General features: G+C 35.3%; 1 protein-coding gene and 1 non-coding gene across 4 annotated transcripts in view; one reads left to right on the top strand and one right to left on the bottom strand.

Moving 5' to 3' along the window:
* The window catches only part of CFTR (CF transmembrane conductance regulator), a 156,757-nt gene that overhangs the window by 56,321 nt on the left and 76,693 nt on the right, over positions 1 to 23,743 (top strand). For all 3 annotated transcript variants that reach the window (XM_074367172.1, XM_045511119.2, XM_010947616.3), the window contains 2 exons: positions 3,299 to 3,481; positions 10,283 to 10,474. In XM_074367172.1, coding sequence (XP_074223273.1) covers positions 3,299 to 3,481; positions 10,283 to 10,474 — 375 coding nt within the window. The remainder of the gene's footprint in view (positions 1 to 3,298; positions 3,482 to 10,282; positions 10,475 to 23,743) is intronic.
* TRNAC-ACA (transfer RNA cysteine (anticodon ACA)) lies at positions 3,048 to 3,119 on the bottom strand. The gene has a single exon. It is a non-coding gene; the product is annotated as a tRNA-Cys (tRNA).

The following is a 23,743-nucleotide window of genomic DNA, read 5'->3' as shown; positions in this document are numbered from 1 at the left end:
CTTCTTTCTACTCACCATCCTGCCTTATTAAAAAAAATAAGGGATGATTACTTTACTGTATGAAAAATACTTTCACATATATTACCTCAGATAAAGCCTTCAACAACTCATGAGACTGACGCTCAGAATGTCATGATTTATCAACTATGACCCAGCTAGTTGAGAAGATGAAACAGATTGAGATAAAGACAAAGGCTTTCATAATCATTCCTCTCCCAACCACAGGGGACTTGTAAACATGGAAAATGTTCAATCCTATTAGGGATCAAAGAAATAAAAATTAGATCAATAGTGAGATTCCATTTTCATCCATAAAAACACAAAAAACAGAACAAAACAAAATAAATCCCAAACCAAAAAATAACAGTGTTGATAATGGTTCCTGAAAACTGGCACTTTCACACATTAATGGAGAAAATTTGAAACTACTTTTCAAAAGACTTGGAATTTTTACTATGCCTTTTGCTCTGGAAATTCCATTTGTGGCAATTTATAATTTTAAAAAGAGATCTGCTCCAAGATTTATAGCAAAGTACATGCATCACAGAACTATTGACTAAGTTAAAAAGGAAATTATAAAATGTCAAGAATAGAGAACTGTTTATAGTTTATCCCTACTCTTGGATACTATCCTACAATTAAAAAATATATTTAAAAAAGTTTGGGGGGAGCGTATAGCTCAGTAGTAGAGTGTGTGCTTAGAATGCACGATGTCCTGAGTTCAATCCCCAGAACCTCCATTAAAAAATAAATATATAAGTAAACCTAATTACCACCTCTGCAAAAGCAAACAAATTTTTTTTAAAAGGTGGCATAAAAAGAATGTTCTATGGTATGTGAAAATATTTATGATTTATTATAAATCAGAAAAAGCAGGTCACAAACCTTAAATACAATTTTTCCTTAATGTTGTTAAAAAATCATATATATTGTTTTATATATATGTGAAGGAGTGGAGGGATATCATTGAAATGTTAAACGTGGTTTCTTCTCAGTGGTAGGACTACATGCGTTTTCTGTTTCCTTCTTTCTCCTTTTCTCTGTTTTCCATTTTTTTTGAAATAAGTATTTTACTTCTGTAATCAGAAATTAAAGCTATTAGTAAAAAATTGGACCATTCCATTGGTCCAAGGGCATGTTGGATAAAAGTCCTACTTCTAAATATGGCATATGAGCCCCTTCAACAGCATGCACTGCCCACTTTATCAAGGATACCCTTTGTCATCTTACCATATACATCTCATTCAGCCACCCACTATTCCTGAGACGAAGTTGTTCTTTTAAGCCTAAACCATTGAGCATGTAGCTTCTTCCTGAAACTCCTATACTATTTCCTGGTCTTGTGAAATACCACTTATATCCTTCTTAGCCTAGTGTTGTGTTATTTACTTGGTCAAGCTCCAGGCTGAGTTGGTTGCTTTCTCCAGTGTGCTCCCATAGGCCTTGATGTGAATTTTCAGTTGTAGCACTAAACATACTGCAATATTAATATCTATCCATATATTATTCTCCTATGTGGGATTTTTGAAGTGATCTTTAATACAGAGGTGATGCTCAATAAATGTCTATTAGATAAGTAAATGAATAAGGGAGTAACAAATTCCTTTTTCTCATTTAAAAACTCTTCATTGCCTACTTCTTAAAAGCTTTGCTTTTATTTGTCTGATGACTGAGAGGGATGTCAGCCATCCATATCGTAAGAACTCAGGCAGTGGTCTTCAAGCTTAATTGCTTGTGAATGCTCTAAAATAGTTTTGAAAAACTGTGTACTTCTGACACATTTTAAGATGATTTACAAATTTTTCAACATAAGTTTAAGTGATGGCAAAGAATATAATTCCTGTCTATTGTGTATTGTCTTCATGTGTTAATGAATATTTGTCAAAATCCAGGAGCTGCAGCTTCAGTGCATTCTATTTCATGGAAAATAAACAAATTTGTGAAGTCAGTTCTCATTGTCAGGCCAATCAGCTGAATATGACCTACTTTATGTCAGGAAAGTGTAACTTTAAAATATAGATAATAATTTGTATTAATTAATGTATTATTCAAAAATAAATAATTAATCAAATGATTAGTTAATTAAAATATCTTATCCCTCAATTCATTTCTGAAATCTGATTCTGAGATGGTAAGACACATAGATGGCCTTCAGTTTGAAACTTGAGTGAAATAAGATGTTACCACCTTCAGTATTTCTGGCCTTGCTTTTACAAGATCCTCTTTCAGGAGAAAATCATTCTCTTAGGGTTGGTCCTCTTGTTCGTATCACGGAGCTTTGTACACTCCGGAAAGTGCAATGTAGCAAAACTCAGGACTGGTGAGAAGACTGCCTCCTCTGTGTAAAGTGAGGGAAGGACAGTTGTGAGAGGGGAGTTGGGGAAGAGAAATGACCAACATTTGATGAATTCTCAGGCAGGTTGATTGTAGAAAGGAGTACTTTGGATGCTGATGAGGTAGATATACATTCCCTTGAAACTGTATACACCACCTTCCTCCTGACCAATCTTTAGAGCTGTTTACTTTGGTTTGAAGACCACAAACCTTGAAGCTTCCATGGGGCTATGGAGAAGCAGGGAACTTTCAAAAGAGAATTCCTTCTCTCAGCTACTCGCAAAAATTGAATTCATTTGAGTCATTTGCCATTTTGGCAATATCAACACATTTACGCTTAATAATAACTACTTATATGCTCTGATCGTCTCAGAGGAAGGTGTTACCAGCATGGTGGAGTAGATTTCGCTTGTAATTCCACCCTGGCCTACTAGTTATGTGACTTTGGTTACTTAACCCCTCTGAGTCACAGTATGCAGCTTTGAAAGAAAGGGATTATCAAATTGGCCTCATACGTTATTATTCTGCTGAAGATTAAATAATTATGTTTATGTACACAGCCTATGGGAGAAGATATATATGTATATAAGTAGATAGCTAGATAAATACCTTAATATATATGGCTAGAAATAGATATCTTTGAATTTAACTTGATGGTGAGTAACAATCTGAGAAATTGAAATTATTGTTATAATTTCCAGATTTTTAAAAAATGGAGGTACTGGGGATTGATCCCAGGACCTCTTTCATTGTAAGCATGTGCTCTACCACTGAGCTATACCTCTACCCCCCTATAATTTCCAGATGTTTTGGGTCATGTTCTCTAGAAATCGTGCTATAAATTCTGTGGTATAAATTCTGGATCACGTGCAATGTGCTTTTCAAACCTTTCATCCACACTGCAAACAATTATTGAAAATATCTGAAAAACATATCTTCTCATTTTCTGTTTTTTTTTTAACAGGGATTTGGGAAATTATTTGAGAAAGCAAAACAAAATAGTAACAATAGAAAAATTTCCAATGGTGATAACAGCCTCTTCTTCAGTAACTTCTCACTTCTTGGTACTCCCGTCCTGAAAGATATCAATTTCAAAATAGAAAGAGGACAGTTGTTGGCAGTTGCTGGATCTACTGGAGCAGGCAAGGTAGTCTCTTTATACCTCATCATGAAGATCTTAACTTGGCAAGCATTGCCTGTAGTGTAAGAAGGTGTTTGGGGGGAATGCTTCCATTGGTATTAGGAGAATACTTGGACATAGTATCCCCTAAAAGTTATTCCACTGATAGCATCCTCTAGCCTTTTATTTCTTCCTTCCTTTTATTTTCAGTGACTTTTTCTTCTATGTCTTTATATTTTGAACACTGCTCAGTACCATGTCATGCACATACACGGTGAGCATTCAATAACTTTACTGAACACATGAAGCATCCATTTTTATCAGTCTGTGGCACAGACATTTTCTCAGATCTGGTCCAGGAAAATCATGGCTTAGATTTTACCTCAGTAAGCACATGGGCAAGGTCCATATCTTGTTGACGTTAGAATTTTGGAGAATGGACTCAGATTTGCTTATGATTTATTATGAGGAAAAATTATTGACTGGGATAGTTTTTTGAAGGAAATGCATAGGGATGTTAATTTATTCAGTGCTGGTCAGCTTCATCACCCCAACCCCCACGCCTACTTATTATAAACCATGGATATTTGAGGATACATTTGACAAAAATTGATAGGCTAGAAAGCTAACGGGTCAAGCTTCATTGTCAGGGGAAGACTTCAGACTGATCTTCAAGTGATCTTCAGAGTGATCTGAGCTGTTGTCCAGATAATGGTAAATACTTGCCCTCTTTATCTCGGAAATAAATTTAAAGGGTATGAAAGAATCAAATCAGAGATAAGAAAGGACCTCTTGACTTTGGAATGGGCTGCTAAGGGTCACAGGTATTTGCTTTGAAAGTCTATGAAAAATAAGTTTTTCCTCCCACCTATTAATTTTAGCTGTGGTACTTTCTAGAAATATAAGAAAAAGTTTAGTATCCTCTTAAAACTTTTCAAAATATTTTCTAGAATTAAACCCAATGATAAAAGAAAAGAAGGGAGGGAGGGGAGGAATGAAGGAGCAGTGTTGCTGGAAGATAAAAATGTAAATTAAGATAGAAATTAAGAAACACTCCTGAAAGACATTTATTAATTTATTATTAATGTCCAATATAGGAAGAGCCATATTTTGAAGAATTTAATCTGAGACTTGGGGAAAAAAATACTACAGAAAATTTCTAGTCATTGAATTCGATGTTTATAGTGCTAGCAATATACACTTTGTTTCTCTCTCCAGTTCTGTTTATTACGTGTGAAACAGACCTTTAAATAAAGTAGCTGTAACCGTGCGTTTTCTTCTTAGTAAAATGTGTTCCTTCTTAAAGTGCTATTTTCCCCTCTGTTGTATAATATTACTAGCAATTCTCACTATTAAGAGAAAATGATGCTGTAGAAGGAGTTGTTAATAAACAAGTTACAGATGCTCTAAACAAGAATGATTGGTTGTGAGAAGATGCTAATCATGTTTCACAGAATTTTTTTAATTAATTTTGTTTATGTGTTTAAAATTGCTTCTTTGGAAGGTGTAAAAAAAATAGCTTTGAAATTACAAATCACAGGACTTACGAAGCAATTAAATTTCAGGCAACTCTATTAAGAATTGATGAACAGATAATTGCTGGCTGGATTACACTTGGATCTTCCGGGAGGCAGATATGAAGACAGAGTCAGATGAAGTCAGTGGTTCCTTAGGAATAATTTAAACCCCTCAGAGAAATAGAGTTTGGCAACTCAATCTAGGAGGACGCCTTTCATTGTACTAGGAATGGAGCATTTTATAATCTTACTAGATAAAAGATCTAGCTAAAATGTAAGATTGAATAATTGAAGATATTCACATTTTAAGGTAAATCCCACACTGCTCAATTTGGTAATTTATATATCAAAAGCCTTAAAAATAACAGAGGAGTTCTTCTATTTGTAGGACTTATCCTAGTCTGTTTGCTGAGACTTTATATAAAGATATTCATCACAACATTGTTTCAATAGCCAAAAATTGTAGGGAAACCCCTAAATGTCTAATAATAGGGGATTAATCAGATAAATTGTGGTATAGTTATATAGTGGTATATTATTCAGTTATTAGAAGGGGTGTTAAAAATGACTTTGAAGGATAGATAAGTATGATATACTGTTAAGTGAAGGAAGACAACCGGTTATAAAATAATAGGTACATTATGATCAGCATTTTGTAAAAGCACATACATATGTATCTGTGTGTTCGGAAGGAAATGATGAATCAAGTTGCTATTTCTCTGATTTGGGGTATACTTTGTATTTCTGGATTTTCCAAAGTTCCAACAATTAAGATATATTGTTTTCTGAATAAAACAATAATGTCAGGTTTAATTTTATCACTCTCCTCTGTTATAATCATCTAGACTGTATGGGAACCATGTTTTTGTTTTTCATTCCAAGGGACGTAGCACATAATAGGTGCTTGATACAAACTTATTTAATTGAAAATCTTTGGGAAAGTGGATTTTTTTGTTCTAATCTACATTTAGTATCTTTCATTTATGAAACTTCCTTGAATTATTTTAATTAAGCAATATTGGTGTAAGAGTCTACAACCCAAGTATTCCTTACTGGAGGCTGGCTGTGGCTTCTCCCCCAGAGTGTGGGGATTTCAAGTTCTTCGTTGCCGTCACCGCAACTGAAGCATTTCTGTGGCCTTGATGACAACCCCTGACAACACAGAGTCTCTGTCATCTGCCCTGGCCTCACTCTGGTACTCTTAGCTTGGTCTTCTAATAACTGAAAGTCAGATGTGTGGAATAGCTGTTGGCACCTGTTTTCGGTTACTTTTTAAATAAAATACAAAGCCTGCAAAGTTTTATCAATATTTGGTACTTTATGTATATATATAAAATATTCAATGATATTTTCATTTAACTTCTCCTCTCTCAAAATGCAAAAATTTTGATAAATATGCATTACATATTTATCTATATAAATATTGATAAATGTATATTTAACCTTTGTATTCAATATATATAAACCTATATTTAATCTATATTATATGTGTTTATATATATATAATCAGATCTATTTCATTGTTGGGGTTTATCAAGCTGTTCTATATTAAAATAGCACTTCTAGTTTTAATTTTTATACAGAAGAATTTTATGTAGAAATAAAGTATTTCATATTTTTCCCTATACAATAAGAATGTTAAGATCTGGTGAAACAGATATCACAAAGATTCTGTCACTTGATCCTCCTTTCTTCCTAATATGTTTTAGGTGATCTTATTATTCATTAAAATTTAATTAAAATTTTAAAATTCTGAAAAATTAAAATGTATGAAAAGTTAAAAATTTTTCCTGTCTCCTCTCTCTTCTCTGCCTGTTTTCCACTTTTCACCATTCTTTCTCCCAACCCAGGCAGCTATTCTTGTTAATTTTTTGAACATGATACACACACATACATATGTAAATAGTTGCATAGTATTCCGTTGTGTGCATGGATGTTCTATAATGTAATGAGTCACCCATTGATTGACATTTGGGTTATTTCCAGTATTTTGCTAACACAAAGAATGACACTATGAATAATCTTGCATGTATGCCATTTAGCACGTCTACAAGTGTATCTGTAAAATAGCTTCCTAGAAATGGCAAAGCATTTATGTATCTGTCAAATTTCCCTTCCTGAAGTTTGCACCAATTTATGCATGTGCCATCCAGTTGATATAAGATTGCAGATTTCCCCACAGCATCCCAAACAGATATTATTTCATTTTTGAATATTTTTCAGTCTCACTGGGCAAAGTCATATGTCAGAGAATTTACATTTCTCTTATGATAAATAAAGTATAATATCTTTTTTTGCGAGGTGGTGGAGAATTAGAAAAGCACAGCTTTATTTCTTTGCCAGGCAAAGGAAGTCACAGCAGGCTAAAGCCTTAAAGACTGTGAGCCCACCTTCGGTTAGGGGTCCTGGGGTTTTGTAGGAAAATGGCAACAGGAGGCTGATAACAATCAGGGTGTGAGCAGGGGCTACATTCCTTTCAACTTGATAGGAGCTTGCTGTTGTTACGGAGGAATTAAGAGGGTCTGCACATTTTCTTGAGATTCAGTCCATGACCTTCTTTCAAGACCTCTAGGGTAAAAGGTTAAGTTATTCTAAGAAAAGAATGTAATATCTTATCATATATTTAAAAGCCACTCCTGTTTTAATTTTTGGTAAAATATCTGTTTATATACTTTGTACATTTTTTAAGGGTTCTTGATATTTTTCCTTTTCATTTTAGAATCACTTTATTTAGAGGGAAGTTATTCCTTTGTGTGGTATAAGTTGCAAATATTTACTTCAATTTCACATTTTTTCCTTTTGTTTTCCATGCACACTTTTTTTTTAATGTTATTTAATTTATTTTATGGCTTCTGAATTTTGAGTCATAGAAAGGCTTTCCTACTCCATTTTTTTTTTCCTTTAGGCATCCTTCAATATTTTCTTTAAGTATTTTATGGTCTTATTTTTGTACTTATCCTTTGATCTATTTGGAATTCATTCTGCATATGTTATGCGATATGGGCACAGTTTTTTTGTTTGCCTTCACGATGGCTGTCCAGTTGTCCAAACACTGTATACCAAATAGTCTGTCTTTCCCCACTGATTTTAGATGCCATGTTTATCAAATACTAATTCTTTTATGCATTTGGATCTACTTTTGTAGTTTCAATTCTGTTCCATTGGTTTGTCTGTGTATTTATGTACCAGTAATTCACCTTTAAAGTTCTTGAGTCCTTATAATTTAATATAATGTATCATAATGCCATTAAATTATTGAGTAAATATAATACCATTTAGCAAATTTATTGGGTAGCTACTTTGTGCCAGGCACCATTCTAGACCCTGAGGATATAGTCGTGAGCAAAACTCACTACATACCCTCATCCTCAGCCCAAGGGCCTTGCATTCTAGTGGGAGATATATATGAATAGTCACATGATGGTAAATGCTATGAAGATAAATCAGAAAAGGAAGTTGGGTGTGATTTTAAGTAATGGAGATAGAGAAGGCCTCATTGAAAGGTAACATTTGAGCAAAGACTTGAAGGAGGTGAGGGATTAGGTCCTGTGGATATCTGCAGAAGAGTCTTTCAGGTCGCAGGTGGAGCAGACTCTTGAAATGGGACTGGGCCTGTCTAGTTCAAAGAACAGCAAGGAGGTCAGTGAGGCTGGCACAGAGTGAGCCAGGAGAGTAGAGCTGTCAGAGAAGTAATGGGGCCAGACCATTGCTTGGAATCTTGTAAAGGGTCCTGAGGGCCTTTAGAAGGGTCTCGTAAGGAGTTAGGCTCTTTTTCTGAGGAGATTAGAGGCCACTGGAGGGTTTTAAGCAGAAAAGTAACATGATCTGACTTACATTTTAACAGGGCCACTTTGAGAATAGGTTGTAGGAAGACAAGGGCAGAAGTGAGGAAATAAGTTAGAAGGCTATTGTGTTTATTCGGGCAAGAGATGATATTGGCTTAATCCAGGTAGTAACAGAAATAGTCAGAATCAGGACATGTTTCTAAGGAAGCTATGACAAAATTAGATGGAGGATTGAACAAGGTACGTGATAAAAATGGAGGAGTCAAGGATGAGTCCAAAGTTTTTGGACTTAGTAACTGGAAGGATGAAGGTACCCTTTATTGAGAAGATTAAGGGAGAAACAGATTTTGGGAGGACCTTGGTTCTAAAATGTTAAGTTTAAAATACCTATTTGACAGCCAAGTAGAGATGTTGGTTGGATTTAGAAATCTAGTTTCAAGAAAGTAGGGGCGGGCAGTGTAAATCCAGGGGGCTAGATGAGATCTCAAGGGAGAGAGTTGATAAGAAGAGAAAGGGGCTAAGGTGTGAGCATAAGGGCATTCCAACTTTTAGAAGCTGGGGATGAATTTTTGTTCTAGTTATATTTATAATTTCATGTTAAATTTTTCTGGTCTTCTACTTCTTAGGTTCACTAATATGAGATTTGATAAAATCAACATTTTTCCTTCCTCTGCTCTCTCCTTTTCTTCTACTCATTGTTAGTCAGTAGTCTCATCTTTCTTAAATGTTTTATATCTGTTAAACATGCTTATGCTTCTATTACTTGATTTGCCACATTTAATTGATATCCTTTGGCTTCCAGCTTTTCTTGATAACACAATCAGCAAATTTCCTCTATTCCTCATTTCCTCTGTTTTGTTTGTTTTTTACTCATAACTTTTCTTATTATCAGGGCCTATAACACGTTTAAATTCTGTTCTTCAGCTCTAATTCCCATGTTATTTTAAATTTGCATTCACAGTTACATGAAGTCTTTGTTCACTGATAGTTCCTTTGGTGAAGCTTCTTCACATCATCTCCTGGATGATTTCATACTAATTTCTTCAAGAAAGCTCATGGGGACAGTATTACCTGACTATACCTCTTTTTGACTAATCTCCTTTAGAGGATGAGGATAATATTGAATCCACCTTGTTGGGTTATTGTAAGGATTAAGTAAATGAGTACAGTTAAATCACATAGAACAGCACCCCACAGAGAGTGAGCACTCAATAAATGTTAGCTATCAGTAATCTTTCCCCGACCTCTTCCAAACCCATCCCAACAACCTGAAGTAGGCGCTCCCTCTCTCATAGCACTCATCACACGCTGTTGTAATTGGCTCTTTTATTCCCCTTTGTACCTTTGGTGCAGAGCAGCATACCCAGAACAGGAAGTGCTTAATAAATTTTGGATTGAATAAATTCATAGAGAATTTTTTAAAATTAGAATCGATACCTCTGCTTAGGAGGGCAGTTAGAGGCATGTGCATTCTGAGGGTGATTTGATCAAATGATTTAACTTAATAACAATGGTTTCATTTCCAGACATCACTTCTAATGATGATTATGGGAGAACTGGAGCCTTCAGAGGGTAAAATTAAGCACAGTGGAAGAATCTCATTCTGCTCTCAGTTTTCCTGGATCATGCCTGGCACCATTAAAGAAAACATCATCTTTGGTGTCTCCTATGATGAGTATAGATATCGGAGTGTCATCAAAGCATGCCAACTAGAAGAGGTAAGTTTATGTGACAGATTTCTAATTGTGCATATGAAACCTTCAAACTACCTAAATTATTTGTTTAACTTCTTATTCAGTCAGTCAATCTGCATATATTAATCACATTTCCACTATGGGTAAACTACTGTGAGTAAATTAATTAATAAAATTTACGACCTCTGCTCTAAGAAGCTTGCAAAAACATAAAGAAAGTACAGTTATTTTTTAAATGATGGTCTAGTTACCAGAAGAACTCTGTGAAATGGTAAGAATTTTGTTCTCTCATTAGTGACACAATTTCCTCACTGGGCACTTACATGGCATGTATTTTTTTAAAAGATACTTCAGAATTACATACGAGGATTTTAATTATTTTAATAACACCATAGCCTGATGAAACCTGCCAGTAGAGAATAAGAGATTAAGTTGTGATTCTGTCTCATCCTTTGGCCTTGAATATATAACCATATAACCTTTGAAATTCTCTGAAATTCTCTGAAATTTGACTGTCATTCTCTGAAACAGAGGCAAAATTAAGACGATGCTATTGAATTACTTCATAACAATATTGGAGAATGAGCTAATTGTCTGGAAATACAAAAAGTATTCCAAGTAAAGCCAGAATATGGCTCTTGTACTATTTAATACATAAATTGTATGATGAAGGGTTCAATAATTATTGATGTAAATGGTAGAGCATATATCATTTTGAGGTGTATCAATAGGGAAAATACCACATTATGAGGTTTATAGACAGGATTGCCTAAATGGTGATCTTGATTCAAATCACTATCCCTGATGGCATTTGACACTAGTGGATTCCTTTAAGTCATGTTTTATGAAAAAAAAAATTGCAGTGGGGATAAAATGAAACAAAATTCAGTGCATGAAAAATAGTAAAAAAGCTAATTGTGAATTAGATAGAAGCTGCAGTTCTTACAAAAGAGAGCTACATGCTTGAACAAATGTCTCTTTATGTATATACTGACTCATTCAACAGCAGTTTTCAAAAGCTCAATTTTCTTATTTTTCATACACCCTGAAAGCATAATAAAAATAAAAGCTATCCAGAAAATTGTTGGATTTACCTTGAAGAAAATATTCTTCATTCCTCAAAAGCTCTTCTTCCAAGAGTAGTATTTCACAACCCAGAGATTGGAACACTCATTAAATCTGTTATTAAAAAAAATCTGCATGCTTCCAGAGAACACAGGTATTTGTCTAGGAGGCGACTGGGAGGTAGGAGTGGTAGTGCCCTGCAAGATAAATCATAGGCTCTATTTATTTATTAGTGAAAAGGTGTTGGAAGGTTTCTGGTAGGCTTTATTTTTTTGCTTTGAATGTACCTTTTCCCAAAGAAATGATTTTATAAATGGTGGCTTGATTCCCCCAAATAAACCTATAAAAGTATATTTAGCCCAAATATAGCATAGCTATGTTAGTAGTAGTAAATTCAGAGGTTTAGGTATCTCATTCATAGAATGAGCATTTACTGCCTTCTGAATACTGTGCGAGGTCCTGAGAATGCCAAGTTGAATACGATGTGGTCCATTTTCTAAAGAGTGCATAGCATAGTGACCTGTGCTTTTTCTTTTCTTTGTTTTTTTTTTTTTTTTGTTTGTTTGTTTGTTTTGTTTTTGACCTGTGTTTTAGTGAATGCTAGTATGGTATGTGAATTGTATCCTAAAAAATCTGTTACAATAATGAAGAAAAGAAGATAAGAGAAAAAACATATTCTTTTTTTTTCTGATTCCATGGCCAGCCTTAAAATTATTTTTAAAGTGTATAATTCATTATTTTTAGTATATTCTTAGGGTGGTACAACCATCGACTCCTCAAAGGAAACTCTGTTAGCAATCAGTTTATGTTCCCTCATACCTAAGCCTCCACCCAGCCCCAAGCAACATTTTATTACTAAAATATTCCTATTCTAGATATTTTACATAAATGGAATCATACATATACAGTGTTCTGTGCCTAAATAAACTTAAAACTAGAAGAAGGTAAAGAGTTTTCATTTTGAAAACACTGAGACTTGCTGTATTTTATGAAACTATAAATAGAACAAGATCCATATATTTTGGAGGTTTATGGGCCAGTAGGAAAAAATATATCAGTAAAAAATGTAATGGTTGCTCTAATAGAAAAAAAGAAGCATTTCTATAAGAGTAAAAGGAGGATGCACAGGAATTGATCTGAGTCTGTCTAACATAAGGACAACCTGCAGGAGAGACACAAAGCTAATGTCCTTTGATGGAATGACTCTCAGTGGAATGCAGATGGTGACAAGAGTGAAACTTATGGCCTCAGAGGAATTTTTTGATTAGGAGCATTAGAACTGCCGATAACGTAGAGAGAAGATGAGGTTGATGTGAAGAAGTGGAAGATTAATGAGTCATGGTCACTGGATTATTGAGAAAATTAAGTGAGATAAATAGAAGGTGCCTAGCACAGCATCTGGTGCAAATTGGCCATTCAGTAAACATTAGCTTGTCTCTACTTCCTTTTGAAGTGGAGAATACTGCCAGAGAAAGTGACATGAGATCAATGTGTCTGAGAGTCAGTTCTTGTTAGTGAGTGAGTGCTGTGGAAACAAGATGGAGGTTGGTGTTATTGAGGAGAACCATAAAGCCAAAGAATTATGAAAAATCACCAGTATGAATTTTGATGTTGACTAAAGTAGTTACAAGAGAAAGTATAAAAGAGGTTATATGTAGAAATGGTAGTTGATCTGTGTGACCCAGTCAACACAAGTTGGAATATTCTGTGGAAGAAAACAGATGGCATAAGATCCTCAAGGTTTGGAGTGTAGGCACGTTGGTTCCATGCTCCGAAATGCCAGTGGGGTTAGGAGTTGATTCTGGTTTCTGTGTCCCTTTCAGACCCTACAACATTACTTGTGTAATTACCTTAGGCCAGACACTGTTTACTGTGCTGGAGGCAGAGTGGTTACAAAATGAAATTTTTTTTTTCATTTTTAAAATTGAAGTTTAGTCAGTTACAATGTGTCCATTTCTAATGTACAGCATAATGTCCCAGTCATGCGTATATATAGGTGTATTCTTTTTCATATTCTTTTTCATTAAAGGTTATTACAAGATATTGAATATAACTCTCTATGCTATATGGAAGAAATTTGTTTTTTTTTAATCTATTTTTATATAGAGTAGTTGTCATTTGCAAATCTCAAACTCCCAAATTTATCCCTTCCCACCCCCTTTCCCCTGGTAGCCATAAGATTGCTTACTATGTCTGTGAGTCTGTTTCTGTTTTGTAGATGAATTCATTAGTGTCCTCTTTTTTCTCTCTCTCTTTTTTTTAATTAAAACTATGTTATCTCTTCCCTCAAAGAACTTATAGGCTGGTTGGGGAAAACATACACAAAGAGACCATTTCAATATAATATAGCACATGCTGGGATAGAAATACTCTTAGGGCACTACAGGAGCCCAGTTGAGGGCTTTTAGCCTGCCTGGACAGTTCAGGGAGATTGTCTCTAAAAAAGAACACCTTGAAGAATGAGTGAAAATGGAAAGCTATTTTGGACAGAGGAAACTGTATGAACAGCATAACCAGATATGAAACCATCTGGTTAGTGTAGGAAACCACAAGCATCTTGTTAAAACAAGAGTGTAGGGGGAATAGTGAAGCTGGAAGACCATGTTGTGGGAACCTTGTATGCCAGTCTCAGGAATTTGGTCTTAGAGAGTTTTAATCAGGAGGGTGATGTAATCAGTCTTGCAATTTAGATATATCACTTGGGCTGTGATATGAGAAGCAGAATTAAGATGGACAGGATTCGAAGCTTTGTGGGATTTCAGAAAGAACATAGGTTTTGAAATCTGATGGGCTGGATTACTGAAGAAAATAACTTAACCTTGCTGTATACTGAGTTTTATCCTCTATAGTATAAGGATATTACCTATTTTATAGGGTTTTGTGGATTCTTCTGGCACATAGAAAGTACATAATAAGTAAAACAGCAATTATTAGCAGCAGCAGTAGTACTATATGCTATTCTAACTAGGAGAGAGACTAATAGGAAGATATTTCAGTAATCCAGATAACGGGCAGTGATGGACAGGAAGAGACAAGAGTTAGGCAAAGGAATCATGAGAAGATGAGGAATCTTATATTTGTGTACTTTAGGAAAAAGCATCAGGAAAAATGAGCCTGTAGGAAGGAGTGAATATTGTTTTCCTTAAGGAATTAGAAGAGAAGGGAAATTGGTTTAGGATTAAGGGTTCCTTGCACAACAGTAATTGGAAAGAGGGACAGGTAGAAATGCTATGGGTTGGAAGGAAGGATGTGGAGCTCAGTTACACAGAACTGAGAGCAGAGGGATCACAGGTCTCACTAACAAAGTACCAGTGGAGGACACCACTGGATGGGCTATAATAAATAATTATTAATCATGAGGACCTCCACTTTCTTTTTTTTAATGTACAATTCACTCTTCTTCCTCTTGGCCTTAAAGTGTCAAATAAAACACATAATTTTTCATTTTTAACCATTCCTGAGTCAGTCCCTGCTTCTTCCTGGCCTGCAACTGATTTAGCCTTCCCAGTCATCTTATGATAAGCAAAAAAATTCAACATCTCCTAAATTCCTGTTCTTTAAACTGGCAAATGTAGTGAGTACAATGAGTGTATTAGTATATTCATTTCTCTTCTCTTTGCTGAATGTTTCCTATGTGTTGTTATCTATCCAACTACATGGTAAATTCCTTGAGAACAGCAATTCTAAAAATTCTATTTTGGTATACTCCATCAAGCCCATTGACAGGGAGAAGGATGAATTCTTATTGGATGACTGTTTCAGAAATATTTTCAGGGCATGTCAGTTGTAAGAATTTTGCTCAGAAAATGTTCTCTGAGCCTCACAATTTCAGAGTTTGAGGAGACAATGACATGGCAGTAGGTTATTGCTGGGAGTGGGAGTAACAAAAATAATTAAAAGTGCTAGACTATCTTGATGGTCAAAATCAAAAATGTCTCCCATTTTCAATGACTTCAGAGTTTCCAATTTTTGTGTAAGTCCAGTGAGAACATTCCAGAATGAAGATTTTATTTTTTTAAGCATAGAGGAGATTTGCGCATAGGAGCACAAAATACCTACCAAATCCTTTGATGGTTAACAGCTGGTGTCAGCCAAAGACTCCCTCAGTGTGTTCTCTCTATGGCCCCTGTTACCAAATACAAACATTCCCCGATTTAGTATGTTTTCACTTGACTGCCAGAGCTGATGTGTTTCTTCATGTACCACATCTAGACTTGGAACTGGAGATGAGGCGGAGTATTTTCTTCCTCATTTTTGTGTTTTTGTTCAGCTCTAATATCTACTAAGCACTTGCGTATGTAATGATGCTTGGTGTCCTAGGAGTTGGCAGGTAGTTGTAAATGTGCTCAGATAGGAAAAGGCCGGCGCAACATAGTTCACATAGTTTTCCGATTTCAGTTTGTGGTTGAAAACTATTCACTCAGTGGGATTGCTTGAAGACCTTATCACAGGGAAGGGCATGGAGACAGTGCTATGTTGATAGAATAAATTGTAACATGCGGACAGGAGTGAACGAGTCCTGTGCAGGTTCTTCACCTGCAGGGCTCCCCTCTCAGGATCTTCTCCATGTCTTGCTTATATGTCCTACTTGGGATCTAGATTATAGTAGAATGGATTTCTAGACAAATTAATAGTTATTTTTAAAGTGCTATTTTGTATCCCTGTTCCCATAACTTATCCTCACATTTTTTTTCTTTCTATGTACCTAAACTACCCTTAGAATCCTTCTAAATATTTATAACTTTTGTAACCAGCACTAAAAACTTTGCTAGCTGTAAAAGAGGAATCAATAAAATTGGGCCCACATTAACTTACTTATCCCTTAAGGAGATTATAATCATATTTCATTATTGAAAGAGTGACAGACTTCACTGTCCTCTTACCTTTAAAAACATTTCCAGAATAGCGCTGCTTTGCAATTCTCCAATCCTTTATCCTACCACACAGCCCCACAGCTGACAGCAACAGATCCTCGACAGACCAGTGTTTGGGTAGAAAGTGATGGACTGTCTTTATTTAGTGATTCACTTGCTTGTAAAAGTACCTGGTTGGGAGCAGTAATTAGCTTTTATAATAGTTTGTGGTGGGAGGTAGCGTGAGGGATGTGAGAAGAGGTTAGGTGTTTAAGATATGTAACTGGTTTCCACAAAGTTGTTACAATCCTTTTGTAACTGCAAAATGGTCCTCATTAAGTAGATATTTGTCATGACAACCATTACATATGCATTGTAATAAAAATATTTACTATGTAAGTTAAAGAAGTAAAATCTGTTTGTGTTTTCTGTTCTACCACTGTTTGACAGTTTTCCTATTTAAGTCACAAGAAGGGAAAAAAAAATGGGAGGGAAGTTGGCAAGAAATTACTAAGAGAAAAAAAAAAAGCTTGGGAGGGAAATTGGCAAGAAATATGAAAAACTTGGGTGGGAAGTAAGCAAAAAAATGAGTTAACAACTGTTCTGGAAAATAAATTCCATCATGCAGATACCACAAAAGTAATTAAATTTGAATTTGACCCCTTAATTTTCACATCTGACCAAAACTAACCTGCACTGATCAGAGGCTTAACCTTTGGTTGGTCAGTCTACCATTGTCGGAGCTTTCAAGAATGTTCAGTCGGGGCATCTGTAAATAAAAAGACACCTTACAAATTAACATTTGCCTTCAATAATAGCCAAGATATAATAGACATCCAAAACAGATATTTACAGCACACTGAACAATGTTCCCTAAACCAGAATAAGCCACACTAAGCGACTGTACCTTGAACTACCTGTCATTTTCTCCTGATAGGTAATTAAGTTTGAAAGCACTGCCATTTATTTATTGTAATATAAAGCAAGTACATTTATTTTATAAAAGTTTTGAACCAGAACCAAACAGGAACACCACAACACTTCCTGCACTAAACAGTAATTTCATTTCATTTGAGCCCTGGAACTTAAAAATAAAGATTAGCTATTATTATTGGGAGGGCACCAGTCCCCATTGCTGTTTTGCACACATTGGTCCATTGAATTCTTACTTTCTAGTTATCTAGTGACAGCTTTACCTGGAGTTTGCAATCAAAATGAAAATGTGCTGAATTCTAAAAATGTGAACTAGGTTTTAGGAATTAAGATTACAATTCTGAAACTAATTATTAACTTAAACAAATGAGAGTTCTTAACATCTCTGAAACCAAAATAATTCTAAGACTGCCCCTCTCCATAAGATGTAGGCAAGTCAACAGAACAGTAGTATAAAAATTTAATTATAATGATCTGGGACCAAGCTATCTCATGAATAGATAATAAACTGAAGATATTTAAGCCAGGATTTCATATTTTTAAAAAATCACTGTTTTCCAAAGATCAAAGCTTTGCTGTATCATTATATATGGGCCTGATGTTTTAGCCCTCTTGAAGAACTGGGACTCTGGACCCTGAACAATGGAGTTTTCCATTTTGTGGTGATGGCTAATTAAATAAGATCAAGAGAGGATTTTATACTTATCTTTTAATAGAATCTTAGACCTTTAATGGAACCTTAGAACTTGGTAATGTTCATAAAGACCTTTCCAGGAAGGGAAACTTGGTTTTTCTAAAAATTCTAAATAAAAGTATTCTCTAGATAAAAATAGCCCTTGAAGTGGCAAATGTATTACCATTAAAATATTTCAGGACCAAGTTGATAATGCTTAATTTTTATTTAGAAGACTTAGTAACCCTTGATTCAAATTTCATAAATTAAAAAACTAATTTCAATAAATATTTGCTGAGTTTCTACTATGGACATAGAATATGTTTGGCAGTCTGAATGCTGCCTGCAAGTATAATGAGGGTCCTGTCTGCAATGTTTTTGACTTACAGATTTTTTTTGAGAAATATATGTATATGTATACACATAGACACATATACACATGAATATATATTCATTCATGTAGTAAATATTTGTGAATGCAAACATTGAACTAACAGCTGCATCAAACTCTGGGAATTATTGATGAATAAGGCACAATCCCTGTCCTCAAAGGGCTTTCATTGTAGTGGAGATAAACAAGAAAAACCAATGCAGTCTGGTAAGTTCTATGTTGGTTTCTTTAGGGTCCTTATATGAGTATAGGGAAGCAGCCCTTAATCTGGTCTTCGAAAGTCAGGAGAGGTTTCTTTGGAGGAAGTGACATCTAAGGTGAGAGATGATGGATGAGTAGGAGTCATCTGAATGAAGAACGGGGAGATCATTCCAGAAAGAGAACGGAACGTACAAGGCCTGGCACCAACAGAGAACACTGTACATTCGAGGAGCTGTAGTCAGTTCCGTGTGGCTGGAGTGTAGAATAAAATGGGCCTGGAGTCAAGAGAGAGCACTGCGCTTTGGGAGAGCTCGATGTAGTGCAGCAAGGCTGCGGACCAGAAAGGAAGGGGTATATGGTGAGAGCTGAACCAGGAGAAAAGTCGGGTCCTGGTTTCTGTCTTCTCACTTGCCAGCAATTATAACAAATAGCCAAAAGAGGCAGAAAGACAGTGCTCCCCTTCACTTTCATGTTTCATATACCTGGAGAAATCCCATGCTTGTACAGAAGTCCAGCTGCAGGGTTGGGAACAGGGGATGCTTAGTGGGAGCAGGGCAAAGTCCCCTGGAAGGAGAGCAGCTGGGTCCACAGTATCCTCTACAGTTGCTTTTTCTTCACTGGGGGATGTGCTATAATAAAAATATTTTAGGAAGATTCATCCAGTGTAATATGCAAACTAGAAGGGGATCATGGAGATGGGGTTAGACATTTATGAAATATTCACATTTTAAGTCTAAGAAGGGAAAAGTTTACGAGAATTGTTGAAGATCACGTCTTATAGTTCATGGGACCAGCAAGAGAATCCAAATCTTCTTACTTCTTATCTTTTTTGCTGTCCCCTGTTAGAAACTTGTTGCCCACTAGAAACTCTAGCATAGATTCTAATGACGTAGCCATTGAACATTGCAGACTTTGAAGTTAAAACTTCAGGCTGGTTAAGCTCACTATAACTGTACCAGTATTATTAAACCATCAAGATTATAAATCTGCCATTTGTAAAAGGGAAGATTTTGATAATGAAGACTTGTGAACTAGTGGTATCGAAAATTCCATGACAGTTTTGAAATGTATTTGCTGGATATTTATTTTTTATTTTTTATTTTATATAAATGATATGTCAAGCTACCGTACTCCAAAATTCCATACTCTGGTATCTTGGGAAAACCACCTATACTAACACACTTGAAATTCAAATACGTCAGGAAATTTCTTCCCATATCTTCTCCCAAATTATCTTCTTTTTTTCCTTGCCTTGGGGCAGAATCTCTTCTTCATGCCTCATGACCTCAGATTTACAATATGGAAGTCCAAGTATGTGGGCAGTCAACTCAGGGAAGGAAGGCTGCTCAGGGCAAGTTGAACAGCTGGTGTTCAAAAATCAGCTCTTGAGAGAATAAGGATCTTCATAGGATTACCTCCCAGTGATGAGGGTGTATTGAAGCCCATCTCCTGAGGAACTGAATTGCAAAGCGGACCTAGTTACTAAGGACCTGGGAAATCTGTTAGGAACTTCAGAGCAGGATCAACTGCAAGATAACACAGTAACGTGCTAATGAAGTTCTGAGAAAGGAGTGCTTTTCGTGGATTGGACTTGTCCCAGCATCTTGGGTGGGTAGACCCAGAAGAGATAGTTAAGGAATTAGTAGCTTCTTAAATGCCAGTTCTTAGACCAACTGAATCAAAGTCATCCAGAGAGCTTTTAAAAACTAAATTTTTAAGGATCATTTCTAAGAATCTGAAATCTGGAGTCCAGAAATCTGTAGTTAAATGAGTCTAACGTAGAGCTTGAACAAGATAAATAAGATTCTTTATTTGTCTCAAGTATCCTTTCTAATTTACTTCCTTAGGAACACATACCCCAAAATACCTTAAAGTACTGCATTTGGTAGATTTTCCTTTAAAAATGCTTAAGTTATTAGTTTTAAGATACAAATAAAGACCTAAACACATACTGGAATAAACACTAAAAAGGCAGAGATAGTAATAGAATTACATATATACTCAACAAGTTCATACATAAAATCATACATATGTATATATCTCTGAATATTAAACAACAAGCTTAATATTGGTGACAAAAGACTGTAACATCTATCATAATAGTGCTTTTTGTACTTTTGTTGGGTCCAATAACAAATGTATGGGAATTTGAGTTTTCTGCCATGAATTAAACAGCACCAAAGCCCAGTGAAAGAAGAACTTTCATTTTTCAAAGTTGATAAAAAGTTCTCACTTCTTATCTTTCTAGCAAGGATTAATCTATCTATTAATATTTCTATGTACAGCTATTTGTAATCAAGTTTGACTTAGGTCAATAAACTATCTTTCCTAGTCAACAGAACTCCCACTTTTGAATCCATTCATGTGTATTTCCTGCTGTAGAGGTTAACCTCCTTCTGTTGATACAGATGCTACAGAGCTACACAGCCTGCTCAAGAAGATACATCCACGTTTACAACAGCCATGTGCAAAAATGGTTCATTTATTCTTTCCCTTTTTACAGTATTCTCTCGGCTTTCTCATGTTCTCTTCTTCCCTCTCTTCTCTCTCCCTTTTGTCTATTCCCCTAACACTTCTTTTCTCCTCCCTCCTCTTTGCCTGGTTTCCTTGTGCATAGAGCCCAGTACCAGTGCTTGGTAATTATTAAACATTAATAACAATGGCAATAAGTCTCTAATGATTCACTGTGAAAGACATACTTTATTGAATGACATTACTTCTAAAGTCCATGTTCCCTAAACCCAAGGGGCTCACCGTCCTGTCTTCCCTTTCCACAAGCAGCTGTATTGTCAAGGTTTTTCTGAAGAGTGTGATAAGGCAGCCATAAAATGAGCCTTATGGTATTTTCCTATCTATAAAGTCACAGAAGCACAAATGTACTCAGCTAATATTGTGTAATTACACAGGATCATTAAATGTAACACGCCACCCTTTCTTTAGAGTTCTCTCTCTCAATATAATAACACCTTATACCATTCCTCTGGTATATGTTCAAGTCAGAGTTATTGAGCTTTACAATAGCAATGCCTCTGTAACAGCTTCTGGTTTGTTTACCTCAGTTGAATAATATCAGGGTGATGAAACTTAGGTGCATGTTTAAAAAGTAAAATGGTACACACTTATGTGGAAAGTGTGTACATGACTGTAGGTATACTATGTACTTCTTAATAATAAAATAAGTTAATCTTTATTGCCCATTTATTACAGTATTACTTTGACCCACTCTAGTAGTCTTTATCTAAGTATTTTCAAGTGTTTTACAATCTGAACAGATTTAATGTATTGTGTGCCCAGAAACCTGTGAAGTTGACATTTGCCTTTCTGACCAGCCTGTTGCAAAGGGAGTTAACCAAAAGAATGGGTTATCTATTCAAGCAGGCATAAGAATCACAGGTTAAAATGTGGAGTCCCGGGCTCTGAGTAAGAATAGGTGCAGCATTTTTGTAATCAAGCTCCCCAGGTGATTCTGAAAGAATTGGTCCAGTGATTGCACTTTAAGAACCAATGGTCCAGGTCACTGATTTTATCTATAGATAAACTGTGCTGTGAAAATTATTGAAAACTGAAATGGCAGTGTAGGGTGGTTACAAAGAAAGGTTTTTTCAGGGTCTCCTTCAACAAGAAAATTAATTGATCATAATTTTAAAAAGTTTTTATTTGATTTGAAACTTAAAAATGATTTTTAATTTTTAAAAAAATTAAAATAAAAATCTTAATAATTAATTTTCATATAAAAAATCAAATCATGTCCAGTATCTTAATTCCAATAAATGATTTCCTCCCACAGTTTTTATGGGTAATTCCAAGGGAACTCAAGAGAAGTTGCAGAGCAAGTAATGAGGAATAGAATTTGTCTCTGTGCAAAGCTTCTCTAAGCAGCACGTGCTTTTATGCTGCTTTTTAAACTCATGATAGCACCGAGGCTCAAAACCAACACCCTTAAGATAAATATAGCACCAGATTTGAGTGCCCTTAGTAATCAGCAAAGATAAGTGTTTAACACTGTATACAAAACAAAGCGCTTTATGTTAAATCAAATAGAAGAAGCTAAATGCTAATAAAGAACTCTACAAATGAACAATAAACAAGGTAATCAGAAAAAGTACTCACTTTAACAACGGGATATTGGTGTTATTAATGTATTTGATCTTAACATAATGGGCTTATTCGCAATTCCCTTCAATTTACTCCCACTGTTTTATTTCATTTCAATCTCAGCAACTTTTTATTAATTGTGAGATACTTGTTTTATTATTCACATTGACACATTTCTCTTCATGAATGGTTTCAGTTCAGAAAAGGAGGCCAAATACATTTGCTCAGAACATCATATCTTTTTCAGTCACAGGGATTTTGTGTGTGTGTGTGTGTGTGTGTGTGTGTGAGTGTGCTTTTTAAAGGTAAATTTGGATCACTAGCATCTATTCTAGACAGGGAACACTAATATGACAACATTCCTGTTTTCTTAACTGCATTGTTAGAGCCCTGCACGAATTTTAAGTAGAACATTTCACCAAATCCTTCTCACCATCATTCTTCCATAAACTCCAAGCCTTAGGCAATCATATTATGAATGTGGTATGGACTTCTCCAATCCATTTAAATGAATTTACACCATACATATTTATTTCATTCTTTTTAACTTCTGTGTGGTGCTTATGTGTAACATTTTATATAACTCATGCTGTTATTGATGAACAGATTTAGATTATTCTAAGATTTTACTCAGTACTGCAATGAAAATCTTTGAATATTTCTCTTTGCACATATGTGGAAACTTCTCTGGTGTAAATATCTGACAGATGAATTGCAGGGTCATAGGATATATATGTACATTTCCCATTTCACTAGATACTGCTAAATTGCACTTCAAAGTAGCTGTACCACTAGCCATTTATGAGAGTTCCCATTTCCTCCATCTTTCAAAACTCTTGCTATTGACAAAGAGTTTAGTTTTTGCCATTTTAAGTTGTAAAAATCATGTCTTTATTGTTCTATTTTGCAGTTCCCTATTTTCTTGTTTGACTTCATATTCTTTGTTAATTTTGGAGAGTAAGCTATTGTGGTAGCTGTGAGATGTGCCTTATAGACCTCTGTTGTAGGGAGTGTATGTGAATGAGGGCCCATTGCTATGCATTGAGATCCCTTACTCTCTGAGTTTGTCTTGAGACTACTAC

This window comes from Camelus bactrianus, chromosome 7, assembly GCF_048773025.1.
Source record: "Camelus bactrianus isolate YW-2024 breed Bactrian camel chromosome 7, ASM4877302v1, whole genome shotgun sequence".
NCBI classification, from domain to species: Eukaryota; Metazoa; Chordata; class Mammalia; order Artiodactyla; family Camelidae; genus Camelus; species Camelus bactrianus.
This window is presented reverse-complemented; position numbering and strand designations above follow the sequence as displayed.